At 45.7% G+C, this 14,106-nt stretch overlaps 1 protein-coding gene across 4 annotated transcripts in view; it reads left to right on the top strand.

Moving 5' to 3' along the window:
• The window catches only part of IRF2 (interferon regulatory factor 2), an 83,143-nt gene that overhangs the window by 33,169 nt on the left and 35,868 nt on the right, over positions 1–14,106 (top strand). For all 4 annotated transcript variants that reach the window (XM_047714682.1, XM_047714685.1, XM_047714684.1 and 1 more), the window contains one exon: positions 9,584–9,676. In XM_047714682.1, the coding sequence (XP_047570638.1) occupies positions 9,590–9,676 (87 nt within the window). In that variant the 5' untranslated portion in view covers positions 9,584–9,589. The remainder of the gene's footprint in view (positions 1–9,583; positions 9,677–14,106) is intronic.

Below are 14,106 nucleotides of genomic sequence, written 5' to 3'. Positions count from 1 at the left end.
GGGACCAGGGAGTCTTTTTTTTTTTTTTTTTTTTTTAAATTCCCCAGGTAATAGGGGCACCTGGGTGGTTCAGTGGGTTACGTTAAGTATCTGCCTTCGGCTCAGGTCATGATCTTGGGGTCCTGGGATCGAGCCCCGCATCGGGCTCTCTCCTCGGCGGAAGGCCAGCTTCTCCCCTCCCCCTGCCCCACCTGCCTCTCTGCCTACTTGTCATCTCTCTCTCTTTGTCAAATAAATAAAAAATCTTTAAAAAAAAATTCCCCTGGTACTAATGTAGCACAGGCATTTTTGGGGGTGCTGGTATAGGTGAATGGAAAAGTATAACGAGTGGTGCTGATACATTGAGGGTAGCCATTTCTGGTAATCCTGCCCCCATTTTTCAAGGTCGAGCTCTCTTTTTTTTTTTTAAAGATTTTATTTATTTGAGAGAAAGAGAGAGAATGAGCAGGGAGGAGGGGCAGAGAAAGAAAGAGAGAGGGGGAAGCAGACTCCCCAGTGAGCAGGGAGCCTGATGCGGGGCTCGATCCCAGGACCCAGAGATCATGACCTATGCCGAAGCTAGACGTTTTACCATCTGAGCCACCCAGGTGCTCCAAGGTTGAGCTCTTGAAAAACACACATAGTAGGAGAATGGAGAATTCATGCTTAAAACCTTGAGAAAAAGTGGCTTAGAGACTAAAATTATTAAAGGAATCTGTGACACACATCTTCGAAAGTTTAGTAAAATAAAACAGTAAGTGCCTGGAATGAGGGTTACATCACTGACCATAGTAGGCATCACACAGTTGATTTCCCTTGCGTATCAACACTCCTGCAGTTTAATACAACTTTTGACGTTGGTTTTGCATTGGTGCCCGTAACATGTACAGCAAGAGGCACGTTTTTTCTGGGTCTGGTGCTCAAACCAGGGTTAAAATGTCTTCCTGATTTCATGACTGGAATTGCTGACTTCATCCTCCAGGGTCCCACCAGAGTGTGCCAAGTGGTGGGAATGCTGTAGGCAGACAAGTGTTAAGGATTGCCAACTGGGCGGTTCTCAAACCCCAGTCTGTTACTTAGCTCTGAACACAATATTTTCATGCCGGACACTTGCTGTTAAATTTCTCTTGTGCTTTTCACTTCTGTCTTCCAGGAGTCTTTAGGGTTCTAAGGTTTGCTATATCCTTCTCTTCTGATTCCTACTTTCCACTATGTCTCCCCCACCCCCCGCCACCCACAGGTGCACACACACCTGTATACACAGCTGGGGAGCGATTTGGCCCAGTAAAATGCATTTTATATACCCTTTTTAACCATAGTACCAGGATAATATAAGATAAAATTGGTTTAAAAAAAAAAAAAGCTTAATAAAACACCTTACCCTTATTGGGGGAACTCTCATCGTTTGTATTGTGTGTTCACATACCTGAAAACTATAGTGCCATGCATTGATTTCATGACACAGTGTTTGAAAAACACTGGCCTTGGGGGGGTTTCTGGCATCTTCTTTCGCATCAGGTGGATACGGGTTCAAATCCTAGCTTGACCACCTAATAGCTGTGCAGCTTGGTAAGCAGCTTCATTTCTTCACCTGTAAAATGGGGATAAGACACTCTACCTCATCTAGCGTGTTTGAAGATTAAATGAAGTAATGCATGAAAAGCCCTGGCCTAGGGGCTGATTCCCAGGAAGCACTTGGACCAGGTGATGGGGCCAAGGATGACGATGGTGATGGTGAGGATTTTTAGTTTGCAACGCCAGCTTCCTCTCAATTCACATAATTTTGAGCTGGAATTTTTAGCTTTTGCCAAAAGGGTACAAAGGTCGGTGTGAGGTGTGTAGAATATTCATGCAAGAGTCACTCACATTTGAGGAAAGATGACCGTATGCCCAGGAAAAGTTATTAGGAAATGTCCCAAGTACATTCCTGCGCGGGTGTCGCTGCTTGTGTTCCCACGGCCAGCGCCCTGGACCAGAGAGCAGTCGCCTCTGGCTCATCTACTTGCCTCGGTTTGCCCCTGTGTGACTGCTGCACATGACTAATCTCAGGCGCACAGCCAGTATTTTTGGACCCTCTGTACAGAAGCTGGGTGATGGGGTACAAGCCTCTGTCCCTTTTCTAGGGGCTTAGGTGGCTGGGACATGGTTTCCTTTTCTTTCTTTCTTTTCTTTTCTTTTTTTTTTTTTTTTTTTAAAGATTTTATTTATTTGTCAGAGAGAGAGGGAGAGAGAGCGAGCACAGGCAGACAGAATGGCAGGCAGAGGCAGAGGGAGAAGCAGGCTCCCTGCTGAGCAAGGAGCCCGATGCGGGACTCGATCCCAGGACGCTGGGATCATGACCTGAGCCGAAGGCAGCTGCTTAACCAACTGAGCCACCCAGGCGTCCCTCCTTTTCTTTCTTTCTTTCTTTTTTTTTTTAAAGTTACCTTTTCAAGCTATACTTTTCCTCGGAATCCCTAAAATGGGGATAAAAGTATGTAACTGATAACGGCCGGTGTGTGGGTGAGCGATGATTTCTGTAAACCACCCAGCCCGCGCTGCTCACCTGCTCACCTGCTCGCTGATTCTCACGCAGCTCCGCCCACACCGGTGCCCAAGTCCGTTACTCCGCCCACATCCGCAAACCCAATTTACCCCGTCCTGCCTCTGCCCTTTATACCAGCCTTTGCCTTTGCCTGGCTCGCTTGCCGCCCTGTCATGCCTGGACTGTTCTTCCCCATCCTGGAAGCTCTAACTGTGCCGCAAAGCTTTGCCTTACCAATGCATCCCATGACGATTTATGGATTCCTCACGAACTAGTTCACGTAGTTGGCAATTAATCGTATACTGCCTTTTGATCTCTAGTGCAGTCTTTTATTATCGTAATTAGAGTATTATTAGGTCACTTTATAGAATTTATGTCTCATACCCCCAGTTAACTTACTAATTCCTTGAGGCTAGTGATCGTGTCTCACATATCTCTGAATCCTCCCTAACACTTAGCAGAGTTCCTTGCAATAAATGTGTGTTTAATAATAAATATTTGTGATACCTTGGATGACTGGGCTGCCATAGGAGGAGAGGGTCCACTGGTTAGAGCGGTGAGAGGTTTCGTAGATGAAAAGAGACTGGAGCTAGCTTTTGTTAGAAGGGCTGCATTTCTGTAGGCTTGTAGGAGGGGTGGGCACACGGCTGTGTGGTGACAAGAGCCCTGGCAGGTTACTAATAAGAGCAGATTAGTGTCTCAGGTGCTGAAGAAATGGGATGGAGCGCTGCTGTGGTCAGACTCAGGCTGAAGCCCTCATCTTTGCGGCATAGCACCCATACTCGCCTACCCTCTTCCCTAATTTTGACCCACCTCCTGTGCCCGTACAACTGGGAACTGATGAGCTGTGGGGCTGCTGTTTTTGCCATAGCTCAGATTTTTAAAATAGCAACTTTTTCTTCCAGTACATTACAGACACCTTTCCATTGTCTTCTGTCTCCCATGGTTTCTGCGGAGTAGCCGCCCTAAAGCTTCTGGGTCTTGGGGTTTTGTTATATGTTCTTTGAAGGTAATGCCCGTTTTTTTCCTCTGGCTATCTTTAAGAATTTTTGCTACGGTTTTGTTTTCCAGCATGCGGACTGTAGTGTGGTGTTACTTGTATTTGTCTGTTTGGGGTTTGTAGTAAATTATTAAATCTGTGGTTGGAAGATAACATTTTCACCCTTTGGTCTCTAAGTGCTTCATTCTGTTTATTTCCTTCTGACCTGTCTTCTTCTTGTTTTTTTTTTAATCATGGTGTCTAATCTATTAGTAAAACCATCCAGTGAGTTCTTAATTTTAATCATTTGCCTTTTAGTCCTAGAATTTCTTTTTTCATTTTTTCGTTTCTAGTTCTTGGTCAACGTTGTCCATCTTGTCTTGTTATGTAGGCGTACTTGTTTTAAAGGCTATTGAACACGTTAGACATACTTGTCTCAAAAACTGTGTCTGAAAACTTTTGGTATCTGTGTATCCCTTAAATCTGTTTAAGACCTGTGTCTGAATCCCTGTGGGTCTGTTTTTATTGTCCATATTTCATTGATTTTTTATTTTGTTGTCTTTTATCCTTGTATGCTCAACTATATTGATTGTGTGGATGAAAAACTCCAGAGATAATATAAATCCTAGGATAATGTTGTCTTCCTCAAGATATGATTACGTTTACTTTTGGGAGTTCCGGATCATTTTAATTGGATCAGGGATTGAAGTGATTCAAAGCGAGGCTTCTGTCTTTGCGGTTAGTCTATTTCCAGTTAGTTTTATCCCAAATGAAGCGTGTGTGTGTGTGTGTGTGTTTGGTTTCCCACACTCCCTTTCCTACTTAGGTCCTGATCTTCACTTCTTGTCCCCCTTGGTCCCCCGAATGAACGAACATGTCAGAAGCTTTGCTCAGTTTCTACATGCCCTGTAGCCTCCTATTGAGGAATCAGCAGATGCCCCAAGGCTGGGAGAAGAACGTGCCAAATGTCAGGCTTACCTTCCTGGGTTTCTTTCTTTTCCCAGATCCTCCTCTCCTAATTCTTTAGTGCCTTGTTAGTTCTCTGATTCTTCTAAACAGATTTTGAAAAACATGTTTTGTGTAGGTTTTCTTGTTATTCGCCTTGAGAGTTAGGTCTGAATTACCTATTGTGTCATTACCAAAAGCACACTGCCTCCCCCAGCCAAGGATTTTATTATCTTAAATCCAGCAGGGATGTTTAGAAGTCTCTGGAACAGAACATTAACATGATTTAAGTGGTATTTTAGGAAATTTAATATGTCAGTGGTATGCAAAACAGACAGGAGTTGGGAAAGGCTCAGTTAAAGTAGAAGAGTTAAAAGACTAACATCACTGAGTGCTTTCTAGAGTAAGAAAAAGGCAGGTGTTAGGGTTTCTGAAGCTTGGGCGTTTTAGGGAGATCAGAGTGAGAGTCTTGGCTCTCCTACTGACTAGCAGCTTGCCTTCCAGCACTTCCTTTACCTATCCCGTCATCTATAATATGGAACACTAAAGTCCCTACCTTCTAGGGTTGTAAAAATTACACAAAAAACTCAGAAAAACTCTGGTTTTAATGGGTTGGTATATAGTATGTGCTCAGTAAATAGTAGCCATTGCTGTTATGATTCCAAGATCCAAAATTCAGTTATCTAGGTTAAAATTCATGACTGCCATTACTGGCTCTGAGCATGACCCTACCATTGTCAACTTCACGGGGCACTGTTCACTTCCTAGGAGTCTCGGGGAGTAGCGTGCATGCGTTCATGCAGCAACACCGGTGCCAGTAATATTCTAAATACCCACTGTGTACTGAACTGATGTAGAGGCTGATGCCATGGTTTTAAAAGATGATCCCAGTCCCACATCTCAAAGGAGTAATGATAGGTGATTTTAGAAAGTGCCTTTGTTAGGCTCGAGGGTAGATGCTTCATATTTTAGTCTTGAAGAGCCATAATTTCAGCATTTCACTTAAAAAAAAAGATTTACTTATTTATTTGAGAGAGAGAGAGAGAGAGAGCTAGCACATGCGATCAGGAGGGGGACAGGAGGAGAGGGAGAGGGAATCCTTAAGCAGACTCCCTGCTGAGTGAGGAGCTGGATGTGGGGCTTGATCCCAAGACCCCGAGATCATGACCTGAGCTGAAATCAAGAGTCAGATCCTTAACTGACTGAGCCACCCAGGCGCCCCAAGCATTTCACTCTTTTTTTTTTTTTCTTAAAGATTTTAGTTATTTATTTGACAGACAGAGATCACAAGTAGGCAGAGAGGCAGGCAGAGAGAGAGGGGGAAGCAGGCTCCCTGCCAAGAAGAGAGCCCAATGCGGGGCTCGATCCCAGGACCCTGAGATCACGACCTGAGCTGAAGGCAGAGGCCTAACCAACTGAGCCACCCAGATGCACCCCAAGCATTTCACTCTTAAAAACAACCCAGTGTATAAGCATAGAAGCTTACACAAAAGGTAAATCAGATTATGAGCCTTCATGTCACAAAAGAATTCTTAGAGTCGTAGATCACTTGAGAAATTATCTTTTTGAAACCTCTCATTTTCCTACATCATTGAAGTGCAGACCAGAGGGTGGGTGACTAGCCCAAGGAAACAGGCCAGTAATGACAAGGTCAGGACTGGGACACGAGTGTCTTTGATTTCTGGTGGAATATGATTCTCTTGCCAAAAATAGCATGTCTTTGTCTTTTTTTTTTTTTTTAAAGATTTTGTTTATTTATTTGATAGAAAGAGATCACAAGTAGGCAGAGAGGCAGGCAGAGAGAGAGAGAGAAGGAAGTAGGCTCCCTGCTAAGCAGAGAGCCCGACATGGGGCTTGATCCCAGGACCCTGGGATCACGACCTGAGCTGAAGGCAGAGGCTTTAACCCACTGAGCCACCCAGGCGCCCGTCTTTGTCTTTTTTAACCTGTTCCACACCTTTCCCAACTCTGTTCAAGTTTCCTGTGGCCCATGCAACCGGGTGCCCATGGGAAACTTGCCTTCCAGAAGGAAGACCCATCTGTCACCGTGAACTTCATTGACAGAAGCTAGAAAATGCATGCCAAGGAAGCCTCTTTTCTCAGTATCTAGCCTCTGACTCTCTGTGACTGTCCTCCTAGCCTTTTAATCTTTGGAAATTTCATTTATTTTTTTGTATCAAACTAAGTGATGAGTTTCTGGCGCTAGGCTCAGTGTAGAATTCCATCTTTGCTTTCTTCTGCAGAAGTCAGGATGTGCATTCAACTTGTGATAATCATGGGAGACCTATGTCAGATGGAACCTGTTTTCTTCTGTGTCATATGGCGAGACCACTGGTCATTCTTTACCTGTTTAGTGTGTGGGACATAGGACCAGGCTGTAAGATCAAGTATAATTGGAAGAAGTAGCTTCATGTAAAAGGATTAGTTTTTTTTTCGGTGTGTAATATTGGGGGAAGTCCTAGGTGTTTAAAACAAGATGAAACGTAGAACCTGAAATAAGAGAAGCCCTTTGTAACAGAGCTTAACCTATTCTGATAAGGCGATACTTGCTATCTTTGCTTTTCCTAAAAATCTGCTTATGATTAATGACAGTCCTGACTCAAGATTTAGAACATTTTTTACGTGTATGATTTCCACGGTATTTTGGCTAGGTAAGTGAGAGCACGAGGTTTGGCTGAGCTTTGTCCTTGTTAGAAAGGCACAGCATGTAAATAAGGGATGGACCGACAGGTGATACAGAACGTGATACTTTCAGCGTAATGGAGGGGGTCTGCCTGCCAGAATGACCAGACTCTTCAGGAAGAGCACAGATGAACAGGTGGCTCGTAATTAAAAATAGAAGTCGATCTAGAGCCTTGCTCCTCAGAGTCTGGTCCAAGGACTTTGGAGCTTATTAGAAGTAGAGAATCACAGGGCTTACCTAGACCTGCCAAGTCAATATTTGTGTGCCTGTTAAATATGGTGTATTGCTGTGGTGTACTGGTCTGGATTTTGGCATCCACTCTTCCCTTTACTGTCTGCAAAATCGATTGTATCATTCATTTTCATCAATCCTCAGTTTCCCCTCCAGTCTTGGGATGATGAACACAATCCCGAGGCTTTCCAGGCCCTGTCTCTGGCACCCTCCCTGTTGCCAACTGCTTTCTAGTATCGTTCTGTACGCAGGACTCTTCATGTGGTATGGTCATCTCTTCCTTCCTGTCCCCTATTAGACTAGGAGTTTTTAGATGCTAGAGGATAACTTGCCTTTTCCTGTTCCTGGAATATTGTTCTCAATAAATGATCTTGAAAAGGTGGATTGAATGCACGAGGGACTAGAATGACTTGCGAACCACTCAGAGGAGCGGTGCCGGGGGCGGGGGGCCCTGGGGTCCCTGAGCTTCCTGTTACTTATCTCAAAGAATGGTGGCCTTAAGCCTCCACATATGTGGACAAGGCCAACCATCAATGGCAGCCCAGCTTGGCTGACCTTCAGAACTGGCCTGGATCTTGTTTGAATATCTTCTGGGTGGAAGACAGCGTTTGGGCTTTATAGGAATAAAAAGATCTATGAGGGGTAGAGTTCCTGCTCTCAAAGAACTTAACAGTTTGGTTAGGAAGAGAAGTGTACACAGTGGAAGAGTTTATAATTCCGGCAAGAGTCGGAACAGAATAAAGACAGCATGGCATGTCTGCTCTCAAGCAATGTTTGATTTTCAAATGAGCCATGTAAGATCAGTGACCATTGGGGAAGTCCAAGAGGAGAATTTCTTCAGGCTGGAGTGGTCTGGGAAGGCCTATGGAGAAGGAGGGCAGAAACTGGGTCTTGGAGGATAGGGGAGGAGGGGCAGAGCCTGGGAAGGAGGAGCAGAGAGCGTCATATGAGCAAGGATTCTGAGGAGGCACCTGCAACAGATCTGAACTGGGAGAGATGTGAAGGTTCTAGAGTCAAGTTCTAGAATGTCATCAGGCTCTTGAGGCCAAGGCTGTGGTCATACATGGTTCACATAGAAATGCTCGCATGCTGGCATGAGCTGGGGGAGGCACAGAGGGGAGAGAAGTTTCCTGCAAGCTAGAAGAGAGAGTGACCGAGACTTTGATCTTTGCAACCCAAGTTCATACCAATAGAATTTTCGGAGCTCATTTTTGAAGGAAGAAATGAGTAAAAGAAGGAAGACACAGTTAAGGGTTGAAAAGAAAATGATGTCCCACTGCCCATGAAGTTTTGTAGAGGGGAGGCTTGAATGGACCTCATCTTTGCTTTTGAATCCCACATCCCATTTAAATTACATGCAAATAGGATGAAGATGAGTGCTAGACAGCCCTTTGTCAGTGACAACTCTGGATGTATTTGAGTGGCCAAGGGAAAGACTATCTAGAAATGTATCTGCAAGGAGGGAAGAGAGGCAGTGGGCGGGCTGGGACAAGAACCGTGTTTAGACCAGGCAGCCATTTCCAGAAGGAAGGTTAGTTAAAGGAAAGGGAGGAGGATCTCGGGTCAGAAGGAGGTGGCCATGAAGGGAGACCCTTGAGGGAGGGAGCAAGAGAGGACATGAACCTGAGCCCCGAGCTGAAGCCAGGCCAAAGATGCCGCTGGGCTCTGAAAGTAGATAGCATACCAAGTGAATGGATGCTTTTCAACATTCAAGTATGAACATTTGTGGTTCAGAACATTTGTGTCACCTCGATGCCTGAGAGCCACGAGTTGGTTCTAAGCACTGTTTCCCACAACTATTTTGCTGGGTCCACCCTGGGCTCTTGGAAAGGTAACACCCAAAAGTTACTTGTAAACTTCTGGTCCCCTCAGTACCCTCCTGATACACCGAAGGGGTCTGCTGTCAACACGACCGGGTTGGGATAGGACTGTGTCTCTTTAGGCCAGGTCACTCGGTGTCCAGGCTTTCTGCCAGTTCAGGCCACCTACTCCCATGGGACGTTCTCAGCTGAGAGCAGGCTTAGCCCGAACCATCGCCCCACTGAGACGGCTCCTTGGGACTGAGTGTGCCCCAGTGGGCAGGGACCCCTCACGCCCGGCCTGGCCCTCTGATCCCCGGTGCACGTCAGCTGTGCGCTTTTGGGGAAGGGGACATGGAAGAGGGTCAGGCAGGGGTGTAGAACTTGTCACACCTGACGGTCACTAGCAGAATTACCTAATGCTGTGTTTCTCTTCTGCAAAGGGTACCATGCCAGTGGAAAGGATGCGAATGCGCCCGTGGCTGGAGGAGCAGATCAATTCGAATACGATACCTGGGCTGAAGTGGCTTAACAAGGTACGTGTGCTGGTGCCCGTGTGTGTGTGTGTGTGTGTGTGTGTGTGTGTGTGAGAGAGAGAGAGAGAGAGAGAGAGAGAGAGAGAGATACTTACTAAAAGATGTGCCTGGAAACGGCCAAAAAGTAAAATTGTGTTCTGTGTGTTCAAAATCTTATGCCTGTTAATTACAAAACCAACCAACCTAAAATGATCTGTGTTATTCTTTAATGATTCTGACCCCTTTCCTTCTTTAAATGCCTCTCTTGCTTTTCCTGGCTTCTAGGATTGAAGAACATGGAAACTCTGGGGGTCTGTGTTGGGAAGGAAACTTCTTGGCTCTCTTCTCAGTATTGTCTGTGTAAAGAGAACTTTCTGGTTTTTCGTCTTAAAAAGAAAAAGTCTCCTCTTTTTATCGTGAAACACGTGATGTGGTCCTAAGAAAGCAGGCTGTCATTTACAACCCTCCATGTATACACACACACCACACACACGTACATAGATCCTCCCTTACTTTACCAACCTCAGACTCTCAATCTAATTGATCCTACCTGTTAGAGGAGTGAAACAGGGAGAGAGTGGTTGTCAAAATAAAGAACACCTGAAAATATATAGTTATCACCTAGAAAAGCCACTAATATATCACGCCTTCTTTAAGAGGGCCCAAGGGAGAAGTTTCTCTCCCGCTACCAGGAATATTGCAGTTCTGAGTAAATTTCTTTTTCCTCTTCTGCCTCCTCCTCATTTTCATCTCAAGGACCCGATGAATAATTCAGCTGGTCAGGCTTTCTCTTCGTATGGCGTGCTTGAGAGCCTCGAGCCTGATTGTGGCCCACTTCTAACAAGTGTGGAGGGTCCTGTAACATTGTGCTTACTCCTCTCTCTCCTGGCTTTGTCTTATCTTTTTAGATATCTCTCTAGCCTTATCTCTTTTTCCCTCACCCACTTTTTTTTTTTTTCACTTATTTTAACTGTAATGGTATTGTATTTGAGTGCATCGGTTTCAGTGGGTCCTTTTCTGAAACAAGTTGGGGGTAACAAGTGGGGTAACAAGGGGGTAACAAGTGAATGGAAATAAGTAAACCATATGGTCACTCCGTGGGAACTGGCCCCTTATCTTAAGGTCTCTCGGCAAATAGTTTCTTTTTCTAGGCAAGCTATATCCATGGCGTTTCTGATTTGTATCCTGGAGGGGTTTTGTAATTAGCCTGCTCCAAAGACACAAACAAGAAGTCAGGTCGGGGGGCGCCTGGGTGGCTCAGTGGGTTAAGCCTCTGCCTTCGGCTCAGGTCATGATCTCAGGGTCCTGGGATCGAGCCCCGCATCGGGCTCTCTGCTCAGCAGGGAGCCTGCTTCTCCCCCTCTCTCTCTGCCTGCCTCTCTGCCTGCTTGTGATCTCTCTCTCTCTCCGTCAAATAAATAAATAAATTAAGAAAAAAAAAAAAAAGAAGTCAGGTCGGGTCTTGGCCTACTTGGTTAGCAGGCCACAGGTGGTGGTACAAGGAAGGGGAGGGGAGACTGTCATCAAGGAGAATTGAAGAAACATAGGGTACTCGATAATGATAATAATCATAAAAATTAATGCTTATGAAGTGCCAGGTGCTCCTCTTAACTGAGACACGTGCGTTGACTCACATAATCCCCACAGTGGGGGAGATGCTGTGATATTTTCCATTTTATAGACAAGGAAGCCAAGACACAGAGACATTAAGTAGGATTATACATATATTTTTAAAGATTTTATTTATTTATTTGACAGAGAGAGATCACAAGTAGGCAGAGAGGCAGACAGAGAGAGAGAGAGAGAGGAAGCAGGCTCCAGAGAGCCTGATGCGGGGCTCGATCCCAGGACCCTGAGATCATGACCTGAGCTGAAGGCAGAGGCTTAACCCACTGAGCCACCCAGGCGCCCCAAGTAGAATTATGTTTAAAGAACAAAATGGCATCGCCTATATTGATTTAGAGTGTGGCATTGAAACAAAAGTTCCTAGTTTCTGAAGAGAAGTAATTTTTTTTTTCTTTCTAAAAAATACATCCACCAATTTTGGCTGCCTTGATGCAGGGGCAAACTTACCGTGTTATCGCGTCCCCTGCACGAGAAGGCACTTGATACGGTGCAGTTAACTGTCCTTCTAGTAGGTTGAATTGTGCCTCCCACTCCCTCTCTCCACAAACAATATATCCACACCCTAGGCCCCGGAAACTGTGGATGTGAGCTGACTTGGAAAAAGGGTCTTTGGAAAAGATGAAGGATCTCAGGATTACCCCGTAGTATCTAGCTGGGCCAGTCCAGTGACGAGTGTCCACGTAAGACAGAAGAGCAGAAGGCCCTGTGAAGATAGATGTTGAGATTACAGAGATGCAGCCATGAGCCAAGGAATGCCTGGGACCACCGGAAGCCAGAAGCGTCCAGCAAAGATTGTCTTTGCAGTCTATGAGGGGAATGTGGCCCTGCCGACATCTTGGTTTGGGGTTTCTTTACAACCTCTGAGGGGAATGTGGCCCTGCTGACATCTTGCTTCTAAATTTCTGGCCTCCACACCTGTGGTAGGATGGATTCCTGTGGTGTAAGCTGCCCGCTTTGTGGCAGTTGTTAGGAGAGCTCTGGGAAATGAATGCACCCTCTTAGGGTTGCTTCCTCACTGGGACTCTCATTAAGACACCTTTTCTTCTGTCCACTCTGTCCCTGTTTTTCTGATAGACGACTGGAAAGGGCGTGGGAACACTTGGGCCCTCATAGGTGGCCCTCCGGGCCCCTGGCTTGTGAGGTCTCTTCTAGGGGTGGGGGAAAGGAGACCCCTGACCTACCTGGTCTGGCCTCAACGTGAGCGGACCTTGAGGTCCTCATGACGTGTCTCATGAGGCCGGGGGGCTGGGGCGCCGGGGGACCGGTCAGGCAGGCCGTGCACGGGCCTGGGCGGAATGTGCCTGTGGCTGTGTCTGCACGTGCAGGCAGGGCTGTCCCAGTCACTGTGGATGTTTTCTCTCCATACCGACACCTCCTCAGGCCATCTTTTTATAGGTTTCTATTAACTTTGGCTTTGGCATTCTTCTGCCCATGTAAAGATTTCACTGGAAACCTTACTGTTATTTCCTTCTTCTTCTTTTTCTTTTTAAGATTTTATTTATTTATATGGGAGAGAGTGGCCAGGGGGGTAGAGGGAGAAGGAGAAGCAGACTCCCCGCTGAGCAGGGAGCCCCATGTGGGGCTCCATCCCAGGACCCCAGGATCATGACCTGAGCTGAAAGCAGACACTTAGCTGACTGAGCCACCCAGGTGCCCCCTATTATTTCCTTCTTATTCAGAAGCATTCTGCCTAAGAATGCCCGATTGTGTGTTGAGTGGTTTGAGGTCTTTGTAAAATCTCTTCTCCCACTGAAGACTGGTTATAACACAGAAATCACTGTGGGGCTTTGTTACTCACTTAACACCTCAGCTGCCTTGTTCAGAATGTGTTGGTGTTGGGGGTGAACTACTCCGTGCTGGATGGCCCCGGCGGGCGGGCCAGGCCTGTCTTGAATGTTGCTGCTCGCTGGCTCGGTGCTAGGCCACCTGAGGAAGTTCTGGGTGAGCACTGTTCCATGAGTAAATGGGAGAACGATGTGTACTTGAAGAGGAGCAACATTGGTGACCATGTCTTTGTTCTGTGAAGATAATTGGACTTAAGAACGTTGGGTTGGCAGTTGGCATGTTTCTGTCAAGTGGAGAGTCCATTATATTTGGGACATTCTTAGTAAGAGACAAATAGGTGTTAATAAATGCCTTAAATTGGTCTCTATCTGCATGCTGAGGAGGACGGTGATGGCACGTGTCCTCTGAGGGAGCAGTGAGGAAGTTTGGCGAAGATGCATTAGCACAGCTCATGCAGAAGGCCTTGGCTTGGGCCCGTTACTTCTTATTATGAGTATTTATAAACATATATGGCAGGTTTGAATTGTCTAATGACTAGAAAGAATAGTGTAGCAAATTCTCATGTGGTTTCAAAATTCACATCCAGATTTAAAGATTATTGACATTTAGAACATTCATGTGGGCGGGGGCATTTGAAAGCAACTCTGTGACAGCATATGTCTGTCTATAAGACTTAAACCCATTTTCTATATATTCACAATACCATTATCAATCGACTAACCATAGATGACGCCTCATTAATCATAACTTTTAATATCATCACCACACGTCCATATTCAGCATGCCTTTGTGTTCCCCAGAATGTGTTTTTTACAATTGATCTGTTCAGTCAGAATCCAGAGAAGGCTGTTCAGACTTGAAGTGTCTCCTGATTGTCCTTGATTATGAACAGTAGCCCCTCCTTTTTTTTTTCCCCTTCTTGCCTTTGACTTGTCGAAGAGACCAGGTCCTTGCTGGGTTGGTGCAAATGCTTGCTTGTGATTTCTCTGGGCCTTTTCTTGAGGAATGAAGGAGGCAGCCACAACCAGGTTCATTGTTTC

This window comes from Lutra lutra, chromosome 2 (assembly GCF_902655055.1).
Source record: "Lutra lutra chromosome 2, mLutLut1.2, whole genome shotgun sequence".
Lineage (NCBI taxonomy): Eukaryota > Metazoa > Chordata > Mammalia > Carnivora > Mustelidae > Lutra > Lutra lutra.
This window is presented reverse-complemented; position numbering and strand designations above follow the sequence as displayed.